Source organism: Sporobolomyces koalae (genome assembly GCF_050403365.1).
Source record: "Sporobolomyces koalae JCM15063 DNA, S_koalae_JCM15063T_v1_ctg4, whole genome shotgun sequence".
Lineage (NCBI taxonomy): Eukaryota > Fungi > Basidiomycota > Microbotryomycetes > Sporidiobolales > Sporidiobolaceae > Sporobolomyces > Sporobolomyces koalae.
In genome coordinates, this window is record NW_027481767.1 from 437033 (window position 1) to 451747 (window position 14715).

The window sequence follows — 14715 nt, forward strand, 5'->3', positions numbered from 1 at the left end:
CAAGTCAAGGAAGCAGAAGGGGGACTCCCGCGAGTCAAGTTTGTCGGACGGAGGGTTCACGGACCGCGTTTCCGACTGAATCCGCGGATACAAGGACCGTGCGAGGAGCATGTTCGGAATACGAGTCCAACCCCTGTAGAAATCCGAATGTTTCGGACAAAACGCGGTGACCAGCGAAGGCTAACTGACTTCGACGCAACACAAAGTCAGGGTACGCGAGAAGAAAAGTGTTTCGGTCACAAAGGCATACTGCAAAATACAGAAGGAGCACACACGCACAACATGACATGAGGACCCAGCATCACAAGCTAATCCCGGTCGACAGCTTTGCCCTTGCCCTTGCCTTCGTACGGTTGCTCGACCGATCCAGATCTCGCCCTTCTCTTTTTGGCGACCGGAGATTTTGACCTACTCCTCGAAACGCTCCTCGAGTAGCTGCGTTGCCGACGACGAGCAGGAGGTGAAGCTGAGCGAGAAGGAGACCTCGAACGGGAGTCGAGAGATCGGGTTCGGCTCGACCTCCCTCGGGAAGAGCGTTTCGGCGAAGGAGATCTCGACCTGTCACTCCCACTGTCTGAAACGCTACGACTCCTACTTCGACTTCTGCTTCGACTTCTACTACCGCTCGAGGAGGAACCCGAGTAGCTCGAACGGGATGAACCGCTCGAAGACACAGAAGATGACCTGGATCGCGATCGGCCGCGTTTCGATTCTTTCAGTTTCGCTTCGGCTGCTAGTTTCTGTCGTTTCGCTTCGTTCGCAGCGAGGATTGCAGCAGCTGTACCTTCCCTGTTTGACCCGAGACAGAGAGCGTGAGTGTCGATCTTTGGGTCGCGAATCGAGGGGACAGGGAGGTGGGGACATGGCTTACTTGGGCTCTACTGGAGGAGGGAGACTCGCAGTGAGTTTCGTGGCGAGCTTCGGGTTCTTCATGATCTGCGTGCGCGAGGGTCGGACCGTGTATTGCCTGAAGATCATCGACGACGGGAGAAACGATTGACCAGTCAGCTCGCCGAGACTCCGCCATGACAGCAAGCGTTGTGGTCAGCTCACCTCTGCCCTGTGCAATCAGCGGTAAAGTGTCCCATGCCCAAGCATTTCTGACACTTTGTCGACGCGGTCGCTTTCGATTGTTCCCGAGAGTAGCGCTGTCCCGGTCTGCCTCCGCCTCCTGATCCCGAGCCACCGATCTTGAGATAATTGCCAAACATCGATTGCTGAAGTGGATGCGGGGATGCGAGCGAGAGCGCAGAGATCGAAGTGTTGCAATTGTCCTTTAATGCGATGAAACAATCTGTCGAGGAGTTTCACCAATACTCATACTCGGGATTGAACCGCTTCGAGCTTGACTTAGCTACGTCTGAGCACAGTATCCCTGGACAAGGTTTTGTACGAGGACACTATTGCAGCCAGCAGAGCTGGAAATATCCATCTTGCAAGGTTTTCGCTACTCAACAACGCTCGACGCGCGATCTTTTTCCTTTCTAGAACGGAGACTGTCCTAATGGAAGATCCGTGTGCAAGAACGGGCGCTTGCCCTCTCCAGTCCCAAACACTGCCGTGCCATGACCCTCGTCGGCGGTACTCCTGACTTGATACTTGTAGATGACGAGCTGTTGACCATCAAGGTGTGTATTCGGCGGAGGTCAGCGATCGTAGAGCGTGTCACGTCGGATAAGAGATGGAAAGGGAAGGGGGACTTGCACCTTCGAGACCGACAGGTCCTCGTGCATGGGTCTTGCCCGTGCTGACTCCTACCTCGGTTCCAAACCCGTACCTGAACCCATCCGCGAACCTCGTACTCGCGTTGACGTAGACACCGGCCGAATCGATTCCCCGGCAGAACGCCTTCGCGTGCGCGTCGTTCTCGGTCACGATCGAGTCCGTGTGGTGCGACGAGTGCGTGTTGATGTGCTGGATTGCGGCAGCGAGCGAAGGGATCGCTTTGACCGCGAGGATGAGGTCGAGGAACTCGGTGTCGTAATCTTCAGGGCTCGAGGCGGTGACGAGCTGCGAGAAAGACGGGTGCGAGGCGACGGTCGAGTTTTTCGAGAGGGCGTCAAGCGTTGCTGAGTCGCACCGCAGAGATACTTTGGCATCGATCAGGGCGGCAGCGAGGTTCGGCCACAGCGTCGAGAGGAGAGAATCGTGCACGAGCAGCGTCTCGGCAGCGTTGCACGCGGCAGTGTAGGTGGTCTGCATGTCCGATTCCGCAAGGTCAATTTACGAGAAATAGCAAAGGGAATGGATCAGGCATACCTTGGAATCCACCACAACATTGATTGCTTTCTTCTCGATCGCGCTCTCGTCGACAAACACGGCACAGAGACCATCGGCATGGCCCATGACTGGTATCCGGCTGTCGTTCTGAATGCTCTTGACGAGACTGTTGCTGCCTCGCGGGATGACGAGGTCAATGTAGCGGTCCTGAGCGAGCAAGGATGCAATCTCGTCGCGAGTCGAGACAGTTTGGATGTACGCTGGCGGGAGGGCGGTGGTCGAGAGGGCATTCTGAATCACTCTCGACATGACTTTCTGAGTCTCGATCGATTCTTTCCCGCCCTTGAGGATCGCAGCGTTACCTGTCGAGTTATTGACAGTCAGCGTATCTATAGCAGGCAGAGGAAAGCAGACAGTACCGCACCGGATTTGATTGCGAGGGCAGTGATGTTGACAATGACCTCGGGTCTCGCCTCAAAGATGACGAGCAAGACTCCGATCGGGCAAGTGACCCTGTAGAGGTCCAAGCCGTGGTCGAGCGTCTTGGCGTACGTGACCTGGCCGGTCGGATCCGGGAGCGAGTCGACGTCGAGAATGCCTTGGAGCATCGAGTCGTACTTGTCGGAGGAGGATTCGAGATCGAGTCGCTTCAACAGCGAGGATGACATCTTGCCCGCCTCTACTTGGACGCGAGCCGCCTACACACGGGATGCGAGTGGGGGTTGATCCATTGATAGCGACATCATCAGTCTCTCGTCGCCTCGAGGAAGCTATACCAGCCAGCGATCTGGAAGCGTACCTCGATATCGAGTCGGTTCGCGGCGAGGATTTCATCCTTCGAGTCGGTGAGCGCCCGCTTGAGTGCGATCAAGGCTTGGTGCCGCTCGGAAGAGTCAAGCAGTTGCGATGCGTCGAACGACTCCTTGGCCGTGCGCGCCACCTGTTCTGCTCCCGACATGGTGTGTGGACTGCTATGATATGAAAGATGACGGATGTTGAGGTCGAGTGATAACTAAACTTTCTTCGACTTTGAAAGCGCGGGGTTCCGGGGTTCATTTTCTTTCGCTTTGACTACATGCTAAGACATCGCTGCAATATGCCACCGTACCGTGACATTACAAGGACAGCTCGATGATTGAGAGTCTGGAAGTCCGTTGACAAAACTACTTCTTGCCCGCAAATTTGAAGCCTCCTTTGAGAGGATCCTGTCGCTTGCCTCCTCCAGCTCCACCTCGACCGCCGCGTGCGCTACCGCCTCGTCCGCCTCGACCTGCTCCGCCCCTTGCGGCTCCCCTTGCCGACCTCGTGCCGGGCTTGTGGAACGGCACTTGTCCAATTTGTCCCGTTGCGCTCGTTCCCGACGACGATGCTTCGGCACCCGCAGATTTGGACTCGACATTGTTCGCGACGGCGGCATCCGAAGATCCGACGGCGGCGATTCGAGGCATGAGGTACCCTGGCACATGTTTCAGGTGAGGTTGCACGCGGGAAGGGTGCAGAGGTTTGTCGTGTCGCAAGAATGCGAGATCCCGAGGGTTGTCTTCGAAATGTGCCTACGGGATCGTGACAGCGTCAGGGGATAGGCAACTAGTGATGCACCTGTTTGCGTAGAGAATGGGATCAGGACACTCACCTTGAGCTTCTCCGAGTTGACGACCTCGTTCTTGATCTCCTTGATACGGGCTTCTCGCACGGCGGCTTTCGTGACCGATCGCAGACCGTCCTCCATTCGGTACCTGAACCCTTCAACCTGTTTCAGGTCGAATTTGTACTCCTTGACCTCGCCACCTTTCGATTTCTGACTCTTCTCGATTCGTGCCCACACCTTGTCGTCGTACTTGGCCGTAGGGAGACTGACGTCGTTCTTCTTCTGCTTCCCCCACTGTTCCCGCGGCACAATGAACGACAACGAGGTACCCGTACGACCCGCGCGCGCGGTGCGACCGACTCGGTGCGTGTACGACCGCGACGAGAACGGCAGGTCAAAGTTGAGCACGCATGCGACATCGACAAAGTCGATTCCGCGGGACACGCCGTACTCGGTCGTTGAAGGTCGCGAAGACGCGCTCGCGTCTTTCCGTTTCCGTTTCTTCGAAGGAGGTTCCGCCACGGCCGTTTCGGCCTCCTCGTCTCCCGGCTGAGTCGAAATCACTGGAGTGGAAGCTCGATTTGTCAGATCTTGAGGTTTCCCCAGGCACGGTCAAACACGCGGGAGAAATGGACTCACATCCCGATTCTGCACTCTTCGACTCGGCAGCCTCCTCCTCCTCCTCCTCGACCTCTGCGTCGTCTCGGTCGTGACCTTCCAGTCCGCTCTCATCCGTGGCAATCAAATAATCAAACACTCCTCGGTTGAACTCTTGGACGGCATGGTACCTGTTTGTTCCGTTCAGGTTCAGCTGCCGCAGATCACGGGAATTTGGGGGCGTTTCGGTTATTCACCTCGAGTTGAATGGCAGTTCGGCATTCAAAACTCCACTCTTGATGCCAAACTTTTCGAGGAACAACTTGACTCGGTACCCTCGATCGGTGTCGTTGACAAAGATCAAACATTTGCCCTTGATCAACTTGAGCTTGAGGATCACGTAAAGCAGCAGGAACTTGTCTTCCTCGGTACACCTGAATTGTAACGGGGAACAGTTCTGAATCAGTACCGACAACTAGTGGAAAAAGGAACAGAGGGCGACCGAGCACTCACCGCACGCAAAACTGGGACAGGTTGGCCAGCTCGCTCTCGTCTTCCTCCAACTTCAGCACAATCTGAGCGGGTATCAAGAGCGGGAGTCAGTTCTGCGCATTGGATCGTAGCTGGGGCGAGCCCGAAGCGATGCCAGAACTTACCGGGTTCTTCAAGACGACCCCTTTCAGTTCTTCAACTTCACCAGTCAAGGTGGCACTCATGAGGAAACTCTGATACACTTTGGGCAACCCTCCGCCCGCTCCGACACCGGCACCGGATAGCAGCGCGCGAATGTCGTCCGACGAGTGTCCGTACGAGAGGATCAAGTCTGCTTCGTCAATCACAAGGTAGTCGAGCGTCGAGAGGTCGAGCGTCTGCCATGTCATGGTCGATCGCGGATGGTCAGATCCTGCATAAGGGGTTAGATAATGAACGTTTCGTTCCTCACCTCTGATCGAAGATGGGCGAGAGCCCTCGAGGGGGTGGCGACAACAATTTCTGGTCGGTCTGCAAGTTGTAGTCTGTATAAAGCCAAATCATGCCACGCGGAAGTTAGAGACCGAGCCCGACGAAGCGAGGGACAGGGGCAACCATTTGACTTGCCGTTCGACGCGTTCTCCACCAGCCGAAGCTCCATTCGTACCTTTGCGCTTCTTGCGTCCGGTTCCTTCTGCACCTCCGACAATGTTGACGACCCTGACCTTCTCGGCATCTCTCGTACTGTTCGCATTGATGCCCAACCCATCGACGAGTTTGCCAATCTGGCCCCGAACTTGTTCTGCGAGTTCCCTCGTGGGGACGAGCACGAGTGCTCGAGTACCTTGAGGTTCTTCTCCTTGCTGTTGTTGACGCTCTCGACGTTGGAGGATCCCCTGAACGATCGGAATCGCATACGCGAGAGTTTTGCCTGAACCGGTACGGGCACGGGCGAGGATGTCTCGACTCGAACCGAGTGCCAACGGAATCAGAGTCGCTTGGATTGGAGTTGGGACCGGGAACGAGAGGGACGAGAGCGAGCGCAGCAGGAGTGGATGCAAAGCGGGTTGCAGCGAAGAGAACGAAGCTGGTCGGTCCGACTTGACCGTCGTGGTCGAAGTCGAAGTTGTAGGAGCCATCGTAGGGCTACAAGTGGTTCGGGTCGACCTGGTGAAGGACGCGCTGTTGGATGAAGCAGAAATTCCGGCGAAAGTTCAGAGATGAAAGTTCAGAAAAGGTCTCGGATTTTTCAAGTTACCGGAATGTCTTTTCGAGCCTACGAGATTGCAAGGCTTGGCGCACGCATTACAGGAGCCAAAGAGATTCGACAGCTCATCTATTCGATAGCTCAGTGTCGCAATGCAGTTGTTTGCCAGTCGAGCTGTCTCGTAAGGCACGGCGCGGTCACTTCAGCAAGTTTCATTGATATGCGCGAGGGACATGCGCGAGGGACATGCGCGAGGGACATGCGCGAGGAGTAGAAGAAGAAAGCAGAACAGGCAACAGTATAGGAAACAGCAAGAGTACTCGAAAGGAGATACAGGAGGGAATAGTCGAGCACTCGACGTCCCGTGGCCAGGGTTTCGGGGAGCAACCGGACTTGACCCGACCAGGTTATACACACAGAAAACCAGACTCGTGGAATCAGGACAGCGAGGTGATCGCTTTCTTGTCTGTGCGCCGCGAAGGAACGGACTGATATGAGTGCCATCCGAGTGACGAGCGAGGAGGACTACTGACCGATCGGAAGCCCATCTGGCCCGATGCCGGCTTTTCTGAACATGAGCTCCATGTGGATCCGGCGAGCTTCGTCAAAGTTGACCCGGTTGCGCTCCATGATGCGGCGCAGTTCGGTCAGGGTCTGTTCGTCGAGTCCGGCGCGCTGGTCGCCCGCAATGTTGTTCGAGAGGTCGAAATTGGACGTCGAGAAGCCTGTGCGGGTGTTTGCGATCATGTGCGAGGTCAGCAAACGGGGATGACGGGTCAAGTGGGGAGCTTCGGGCTCGGGAGCGTGTGGAAGCACGGGGTGGATGCGACGACCTGAGTGTGACCGCATCGGAGTGGAGAGCGTGTAGACTGACCTTGCTCGGCGGCATCCTCGAATGTACGCAGCGGGGCGTAGTGCCGCAGCCGCGACGAGAGGGTCACGGGGAGGTAGTCGACATACAGCGCTCGGAAGTGGAACGCGAGGTAGGCGAGCACACACACGAGTCCAAGCACAGACAGGTTGAACCTGAACCCCATCTGTCGAGAGTGATCGAGGTGGAGGTCGAGAAAGAATCGCGTCTCGACTTGAACGAGACTCTACATCTCTCGCCTCGCTGCCTCGCACCGCTTGACCGCCGTTACGATGCAGCATCCCGTGCAGGCTCTCGCTGTAACCGAGTCGCTCGTCGTCACGGCGTGCAACTCGACGCTCGCATGTTTTGATCTCGCGTACTTTTCCATCTTCTCTTCCGGCACTGCCTCTCTCCTCGGTTCAAGCGGCTGACTCTTGACATGCTCCAGCACTTCAACCCGAGTTGCGACTGCGACGCCTCACACCGCCCTCGTCCGCTCCCTCGCGACGTACCATGACACGGCCACTGCGACTTCGTTTGTCGTCTCGACTGGCGAGGACAAGCAGTTGATCGTGTCGAAGCTCCCGTCACTCGAATTCGTGTCCAAGCGCGAGATCATGAAGCGCGCCAACACCCTCGACGTGACCGCGAACGGAGAGATCGTCGTCGGCGACAAGTTTGGAGACGTCTACACGTGAGTGCCAGCTCAGTCCCGTATCTCCTTTTCGCGGTCCGACCTAGACTTCTTTGTGCTGCAGGTTTCCACTTCACCCGGCGCACGCACCGGATCCCGCAGCTTCGAAACCGCAAGACAAGAAGCAGGGACCGGAATACCTCCCCGTCCTCGGTCACGTTTCGATGCTCAATGCGCTCGCGTTGATCCCTGGCACCGATGGCAAGCAGTACATTGCGACTGGAGACCGAGACGAGCACGTGCGCGTGTCGCGGTTCCCGCATGGCCATATCATCGAAGGCTTCTTGTGGGGTTCGAAACAGTCAGTCCCATCTGGCTCTCATCCTGATCTCATGGAACCCATTTCTGACTACGAGAAAAATCAAAGATTCGTCTCGTCATTGCTGTACCTCCCTCCCGTCGCGTCGTCTTCCGCCGCTTCATCGTCGACAGTCTCTGCTCCGCTCCTCCTCTCTGCTGGAGGAGACCCGACGATCCAGGCCTACTCGCTGACCCTCCCTTCGACTACCCCTGCGCCTGCTTCGACGTCTAACACTGCCTCGCCCGTCGGAGACCTCGTAGGCCAGTTCAACATCGAAGACCTGCTCCTCGAGCACGTCGTGGTCGCCCCCGTCTTGCCCGATCCTATGCCCGCGGGTCGCAAGAAGGACAAGAAGGGCAAGAAGAAGCTCGAAGGTGGTGAAGACGCAGGAGCGGAAGGAGAGGATGCGGCCAGCGTCGAACCGCAAGAAAAGAAAGAACTCAAGACTGGATTGGCGGTCATCAAAATGGTCGAAGTGGGTGCGACGAGGGAAGAAGGTGGCATTGTAGTTCTCGCTGCTGGGTGAGTTCAGATTCTCGTATTCTGTTTGGAGGAAGGAGTGCTCATGCTCGCTCGCGTCAGTTCGACTGCGCTGCTCTACATCCCCTTCTCGTGCCTCTTACCCTCCCTATTCCCGATCGCGGGCGGCAAAGTCGAGCCTTCAATCGTGTCGTTCCCGAGCCCGATCCTCGATTTCGCGCCTCTGCCAGTCCCGGCCGCTGCCGACTCGGCTGTCGAATTCCTCGTCTCGCTCGACTCGACTCGTACGTCGTCGTCGTCGACTTCGACTCCCGACGAGCTGTTTGCGCGCGTCGCCGTGTCGGCAACAACTCGCACGCTCACCGTGTTGCCGCGAGAATCGACTGCGGTGTTTTCGTCGGCGAGCGAGTCGATCGAGCAACAACCGAGTATCGGATCGTTGTACCCCGTGTTGATGCTGTTGCACCACCCGGGAGAGGACTACGAGGGAGGAGGAGGAGCTGAGAATGGAACGAAACCGAGTGACGAGAATGTCGGCGATGGCAAACCGAAAGGAGGCAAACGAGGTTCGAAACGTACTTCGGACGAACGGGAATCGGTACCCGACGCAGCAACGGCTACGGACGAACCTGATACCGGGGCGTGGAAGAAGAATGGCAAGCGTGCGGTTGGAAGGGCCGAGACGTTGCGAAGGTGGGAAGAGGCGAAACTCAAGCTTGAACAAGGGGTAGGCAAGGAGGACCTATCGGTCGGGGAGAAACTGGCAGTCAAGGAGATCGAGGACGAGCAGCAGCAGCAACAGGCGTCCGAGCAGTAAAAACAGCACAAGCGGATGCAGTGATCGCAGGGAGCGGGGAGTTTTAATAATACAACATGGATGAACTACAACTCTGTTGAAAAACTCTAATCGCAGTGACCGTCTTGCCATCCATCTCGCCACCGTTGCGAGACGTTGTTGCACTCGAACTTGTCTTTGCCCAACCGTTCGTTCACTTCGTTGTGGGCTTGACACATCCACCGTTCGACTCCGGCTCGAGATTTGACGGCCTCGTCGGGCGAGTGGTCTTTGATGAACTGTCCAAGGTGATCGGCGCACGTGCCGCACGGGTACAGGGTCGGAAGCGAACGCAGGAGGGATAACATGGACGTTTGTTGGTGTTCGGAAGGGGTCGTCGGGAAGTACGATGCTGTCGTGTGCAGGAACGTCCATGTGTGTCGACCCAACCTTTCGACGTCGGGCGGGCAATCGCGAGGGAGGGCAGGCTCGGCAGAGTCAGAGGCGGTTGCAGCGATCGAGGCAGTCGATCCGGCCGCGAGTCCGGCTGCTGCTCCCTTCGTGGTCGTTGACGAACCCTTCTTCGATGCGCCCGTCCACGCTCTGAAGCCGGTACAGATCTAGTGATGTGAACCGATTAGTCAGGCCAGATGTTTTCAGCCGTCACGTGCACGGTGCTTACTTTGCAAGGCTTGCCGTCTGGACCGAGGATCTCTCCTGGCTTGAGTACCGGTTTCGTTTCAGACATGGTAGGGAGATGGAGTTCGGAGAGTCATCAAACAGCTCCTTCGTGGCGATGAGACTTTTCTGAGCCGAAGGTTGACGCGCTGCGGAAACCCTAATCACCTTTGACCGGTTTCCCGTACCACTCGCCAACCCCTCGCAGAGCCCAGAAGGTCTCGCCTCTCGACCCTTGAAACAGCAATACGCTCTTGCGTGATCGCTTCCTGAATCTGGCTCACTCGCTCCTGACCGTCTAACTCGAAAACGCGCTCGCGACTATGGTCGCTCCACCCGCGCTGCACGATGCAGTCATCGGGCTGATCGGTATGGGAGAGATGGGCAAGATGTACGCCGAACGTCTCTCGAAAGCAGGACAGTGTAACCGGTTCGTACGACTTGCCCCCCTTCCGCCCCGAATACATCGCTAGAGCTTGTCCGTTGGAAACAGAATCAATGTGTGTGACCTCCCAGAGAAGTACGATAGCCTCGTCGAGTACTGCAAAGGTAAGTGTCCTCATCTCGATAACTTGAACTCAGCGCGGGGCGCCTCTGACTTGATCCTGCAACGGGCGACTAGGCAAGGACAAGCTTGTGCCGATGCGCGACGGTCACTACGTCTCGCGCGAGAGTGACTTTATCATCTACTCGGTCGAGGCCGCATTCGTCGACAAGGTTGTCGCCCAGTACGGTCCCTGTGCGCTTTCGCTTGTCCTGTCCTGTTCTGCATTGCTCCCGTCGACTGACCCATCTGCCCGCTCGCTCATATGAGTGTAGCTACGAAAGTAGGAGCGATCGTGTCAGGTCAGACTTCGGTCAAGGCTCCCGAACGCGCCGCTTTCGACAAGCATCTGCCAAAAGATGTTCACATCGTCTCGATCCACTCGCTGCATGGTCCGACTGTGCCTCCAGATGGTCAAGCACTCGTCAGTGACCTGTTCTCAATTGCGGTTCTGCTCTGCGGCTGAACTCTACACGCTGTCGTTTACAGATCATTATCCAGCATCGAGCGGATGTCGAGCACGTCAAGTTTGTGCAAAACTTGCTGGCCCCGCTCAAGTCGAGATACGTGCACTTGTCGTACGACGAACACGACGAAGTGACGGCCAATACGCAGGCTGTCACTCACGCCGCGTTCTTGTCGTGAGTCCTCCCTTCTTTCTCGGAGCCAGTCACTGCATACTGATTCGCGAGTTTCCGGGCTCACCTTTGACAGAATGGGTACGGCATGGAGGTGTACGGGACAATTCCCGTGGGAGTTGGGTCGCTACATCGGAGGAATCGAGGTCGTCAAGATCAATATCGCTTTGCGCATCTACGCCGCCAAGTGGCACGTGTACGCCGGGCTCGCGATCTTGAACCCGACCGCACAGAAACAGATCCACCAGTTCAGCGAGTCGGCGACCGACTTGTTCAAGCTCATGATTGGCGGTAAACGAGAAGAGTTGCGCAAACGAGTGTTTGACGCACGAGATTTCGTGTTTGGGGCTTCCTCGACATCATCGGCAAAGGAAGGCGAACCCAGCCCGATCTTGTTGTCCGACTCGGCGCTCGATCGATTCTCCATTGGACAACCTCCGACGGCCGATTCTCCCGCACCGCCTCCCAACTCTCACCTCGCGTTACTCGCAATGGTCGACAGTTGGCATTTGCTCAAGATCCGACCGTTCGTGCACCTGCAACTCGCAGCGACTCCAGTGTTCCGATTCTGGATCGGAGTCGCCGAGTACTTGTTCCGAGACGAGCAGAGGCTCGAGGCGGCGGTCGAAGCCGCCACGAGCAGCCACGGACCCGGAGTTGCGTTCAGTGGAGACGATGCCGAGTTCGTCATTGCGGCGAGAGGATGGAGTGATACGATCCGGTACGGTTCGTTTGAAGCGTACCAACAACGATTCGAAGAAACCAGAACCTTTTTCGAACCTCGATTCGAGTGAGTCCTTGTCCATCTGTCTCGCTGTCTGTGTCTTCTGAGTGGATACAAGACTGAAACTTCACTTCTCCTTCACCACAGGGAATCGAGAATAGCGAATCGAGACATGTTTGCCTTTTTGGCCGAGGAACCCGTCAAGCAACCTGGTTCCGTTTCTTCTTCTTAGATTCCCAGCGCAACGCACATACACACTCTTCCGAGTCCAGGGTACAAAAAGGAACATGCACAAAGAGAAACGCTCGAACGTTGAATAAAGTCGGCCGTGCAAGCTATGAATACATAGATTGAAACATGGCTGCCTGTAGTGTTCGGAATCTCTTCGTAGGCGGGTCGCAGAGCTGTATCAAAGGATCGCCAGCTATAGGGATAATAAGCTAGTAAGGTGATAATTCGACGCAGGAGCTGACCAAAGAATAGGACGAGCAAGTTCTGGAAAGCGCGAGAACATACGAGCCGCAAGACGTGGCTGTCGCACAACGACCAATCCCAGAATCCGCCCAGCCACTATGTGTCGCAATGCTGAGTGCTCTCTGCCTAGCTCAGCTCGATCGCGCTCGCCTTCCGACGGGAATCTCGAAATATCGAGAAGTTCCGTTCGCGAGGCTGGTGCAGCAAGGACCCGACGCAAAGACCTATATCAGCATTGTGTGGTTTGCCGCTTCCTCAAACCATGCGGCACTTCAAGCGTTGACGCGCTCCACGAAGGGCTATGGAGAAGCGCTTTTCCGAGTCGCAAGAAGCATGTGCGTGATATCAACAGTCAACGCTTGACGCTTGTTCTGATGACGTTCGCTACCACAGGCAATTCGTTCCTCTCCGTAGCTCGTCGATGAGCGCGTCAAGGCTTGAAGTGCCACATGATTCGAGGAAGCGGCAAACCACACAATGCTGATATAGGTCTTTGCGTCGGGTCCTTGCTGCACCAGCCCCGCGAACGGAACTCCTTCGTATTCTGAGATTTCCGTCGGAAGGCGAGCGCGATCGAACTGAGCTGTACGGGGAGCACTCAGCTCTGCGACACATAGTGGCCGGGCGGATTCTGGGATTGGTCGATGTGCGACAGCGACGTGTGAGGCTTGTAGAGCCTCGCGTGTTGTTCTTGATTCGGGGACGTTGCCACAGTTGTCACTTGCAGGGATGCTACCACTGACCAGTGACCGGTGACAGGAAGTCTGAAGAGAGAGAGAGAGGAAGGAGCGAACCGGCCTTGCTAGTCAAGGGCCCGGCGGAAACGGTGGTCCGTGTAAGACGGCAGGGGTCCAACCGCGGGGTTGCCCGCCTGACACCACGTCTCGCGCACATTAGTGCAGCGAACGTCGAGTGGCTCCGCAGAGAGAATACTCGCGACAGTCTTTTGGGAGCCACTCGATGACCACTGCCAGCTCGTCGCGACACGTGTCGACGTCTCAACCTTGTGGAGGCATCAACATTAATGCGCGACCGGCTTCGCCGCTTCGGGTGCACCCGATGCATACATCCGTCGCGCTTGCGTGGCTCTTCCGCTTTGCTTTCCTTTCATCGATCTACGTACAGCAGCCCTACTCCACGTCTGAACCGTTCGCACATCTAGATCTGGACCCATGTCTACTCCTGTCTTGCGTACCGAAGCCCCCTCTGAACTGTCGAACCCGGGCCTCGTGTGTGTTTGGGGCAACTCACCGAACGGCTGGAAGATTTGCTACGCGCTCGAGGCATTGAAGCAAGCTGGCGCGATTCCGGACTACACCGCCGTCAACGTGTTCCTTCAAAAGGGAGAACAGTTTCAAGAATGGTTCATCAAGCTCAACCCGAACAGTGTGTCATGCTATCAAGTCCTCTGACTCGGATGCTGAGACGTGCGCTGGGATTTCTTCTAGGCAAGATGCCCGTGCTGATTGACAACCGGCCAAACAAACCCCCGCTGCACGTCTTCGAGGTGAGCTTCTCGTGCTCCTTTCTGCTGATGCGATTCGCAACCCAAGGCTGAAATCTGCTCGATCATCCAGTCTGGAGCAATCCTGCAATATCTTGCGCGAGTGTACGACAAGGAGTATCTGTACACATTCGAAGACGACGATCTATTTCAAGAAATGCTGAATTGGATCCACCTCGTGCAAGCGAATCTCGGGCCGCAACAAGGTCAGTTCTTCCGGTTTGAGAAGAAGTGAAAGAGTGTTCTGACTAGCGAATTTGCTCGATCTCGACCTACAGGGCAACTGAACCATTTCTGTAAGCTGTGAAACAAAATCAGCTTGTGCTCTGTGATGCTGATCGCAGAACTTTCACGTATAGCACGCTACACGCAAGTCAAATGCGACTATTCTCACGACAGGTACATCCGCCAAGACTGTGGATCGCTGCTTTGACTCCCGTTTTCGACTGACACGCACAGTGGATGTCCCACAATTCCAGGTTCCGCACCGAAGTCAACAGGATCTACGGCGTGTACGAAAAGCATCTCGCCTCGCGCTCGTGGCTGGTTGGTGACAAGCCTTCGTACGCCGACATGTGCACGCAACCTTGGTTCCGAGTCGCATTCTGGGCGTCTCTTGATCTCGAACCTTTTCCGAATGTGCGTGCGTACATCGATCGTGTCGAGTCGCTGCCGTTTGTGCAAAAGGCGTTGCAAGTGCCCGAACAAGACTTGGTCACGAGGATCAAGTCGAACCCGAAATTGGAGCAGGAGATCATGGAAAGGATGAAGAAGGAGATGGAAGTGAGGGAACAGGAGGCAAAGGAACGGGAAGCAGCGCAAGAGACTGGACAGGCAGAGTAGTTGTGTAAATTGCCAGAAACAATACGCCGCATCTAAGCTGGTCGAGAGGAGAGAGAGAGTCGGGATCCTACTTGAGAAGGCTGCGATCATCAATGACCGAAGAGAGACGATTACCAATCTCTCG

General features: G+C 56.2%; 8 protein-coding genes across 8 annotated transcripts; 3 read left to right on the top strand and 5 right to left on the bottom strand.

The window, feature by feature from the left end:
* Window positions 1-308: 308 nt before the first annotated feature.
* On the bottom strand, window positions 309-1211 carry JCM15063_000344 (zinc finger CCHC-type containing 10; the record flags this gene model as incomplete). Its single annotated transcript, XM_076676462.1, has 3 exons — window positions 309-789; window positions 872-967; window positions 1054-1211. 3 exons carry the CDS (start codon window positions 1209-1211, stop codon window positions 309-311), a joined length of 735 nt encoding a protein of 244 aa, XP_076536443.1.
* Window positions 1212-1484: 273 nt separating this feature from the next.
* On the bottom strand, window positions 1485-3178 carry PRO2 (glutamate-5-semialdehyde dehydrogenase; the record flags this gene model as incomplete). Its single annotated transcript, XM_076676463.1, has 5 exons — window positions 1485-1613; window positions 1705-2196; window positions 2260-2582; window positions 2645-2918; window positions 3020-3178. 5 exons carry the CDS (start codon window positions 3176-3178, stop codon window positions 1485-1487), a joined length of 1377 nt encoding a protein of 458 aa, XP_076536444.1.
* Window positions 3179-3383: 205 nt separating this feature from the next.
* DBP9 (ATP-dependent DNA/RNA helicase) lies at window positions 3384-6015 on the bottom strand (the record flags this gene model as incomplete). The annotated part of the gene is made up of 8 exons (XM_076676464.1): window positions 3384-3773; window positions 3854-4371; window positions 4448-4596; window positions 4663-4839; window positions 4919-4980; window positions 5062-5274; window positions 5349-5421; window positions 5504-6015. The coding sequence occupies 8 exons, from the start codon at window positions 6013-6015 to the stop codon at window positions 3384-3386; spliced, it is 2094 nt and encodes a 697-aa protein (XP_076536445.1).
* A 593-nt stretch (window positions 6016-6608) lies between these two features.
* JCM15063_000347 (uncharacterized protein) lies at window positions 6609-7120 on the bottom strand (the record flags this gene model as incomplete). The annotated part of the gene is made up of 2 exons (XM_076676465.1): window positions 6609-6808; window positions 6958-7120. The coding sequence occupies 2 exons, from the start codon at window positions 7118-7120 to the stop codon at window positions 6609-6611; spliced, it is 363 nt and encodes a 120-aa protein (XP_076536446.1).
* Window positions 7121-7226: 106 nt separating this feature from the next.
* On the top strand, window positions 7227-9228 carry TRM82 (Trm82p; the record flags this gene model as incomplete). Its single annotated transcript, XM_076676466.1, has 5 exons — window positions 7227-7312; window positions 7385-7630; window positions 7695-7931; window positions 7998-8453; window positions 8514-9228. The coding sequence occupies 5 exons, from the start codon at window positions 7227-7229 to the stop codon at window positions 9226-9228; spliced, it is 1740 nt and encodes a 579-aa protein (XP_076536447.1).
* Window positions 9229-9314: 86 nt separating this feature from the next.
* On the bottom strand, window positions 9315-9934 carry ERV1 (flavin-linked sulfhydryl oxidase; the record flags this gene model as incomplete). Its single annotated transcript, XM_076676467.1, has 2 exons — window positions 9315-9806; window positions 9869-9934. The coding sequence occupies 2 exons, from the start codon at window positions 9932-9934 to the stop codon at window positions 9315-9317; spliced, it is 558 nt and encodes a 185-aa protein (XP_076536448.1).
* Window positions 9935-10187: 253 nt separating this feature from the next.
* TYR1 (prephenate dehydrogenase (NADP(+))) lies at window positions 10188-12002 on the top strand (the record flags this gene model as incomplete). The annotated part of the gene is made up of 7 exons (XM_076676468.1): window positions 10188-10294; window positions 10358-10413; window positions 10487-10603; window positions 10684-10832; window positions 10898-11049; window positions 11123-11836; window positions 11918-12002. The coding sequence occupies 7 exons, from the start codon at window positions 10188-10190 to the stop codon at window positions 12000-12002; spliced, it is 1380 nt and encodes a 459-aa protein (XP_076536449.1).
* Window positions 12003-13416: 1414 nt separating this feature from the next.
* Window positions 13417-14591, top strand: JCM15063_000351 (glutathione S-transferase family protein; the record flags this gene model as incomplete). The annotated part of the gene is made up of 6 exons (XM_076676469.1): window positions 13417-13630; window positions 13693-13751; window positions 13822-13954; window positions 14027-14044; window positions 14108-14147; window positions 14228-14591. 6 exons carry the CDS (start codon window positions 13417-13419, stop codon window positions 14589-14591), a joined length of 828 nt encoding a protein of 275 aa, XP_076536450.1.
* Between the last annotated feature and the right edge of the window lie 124 nt (window positions 14592-14715).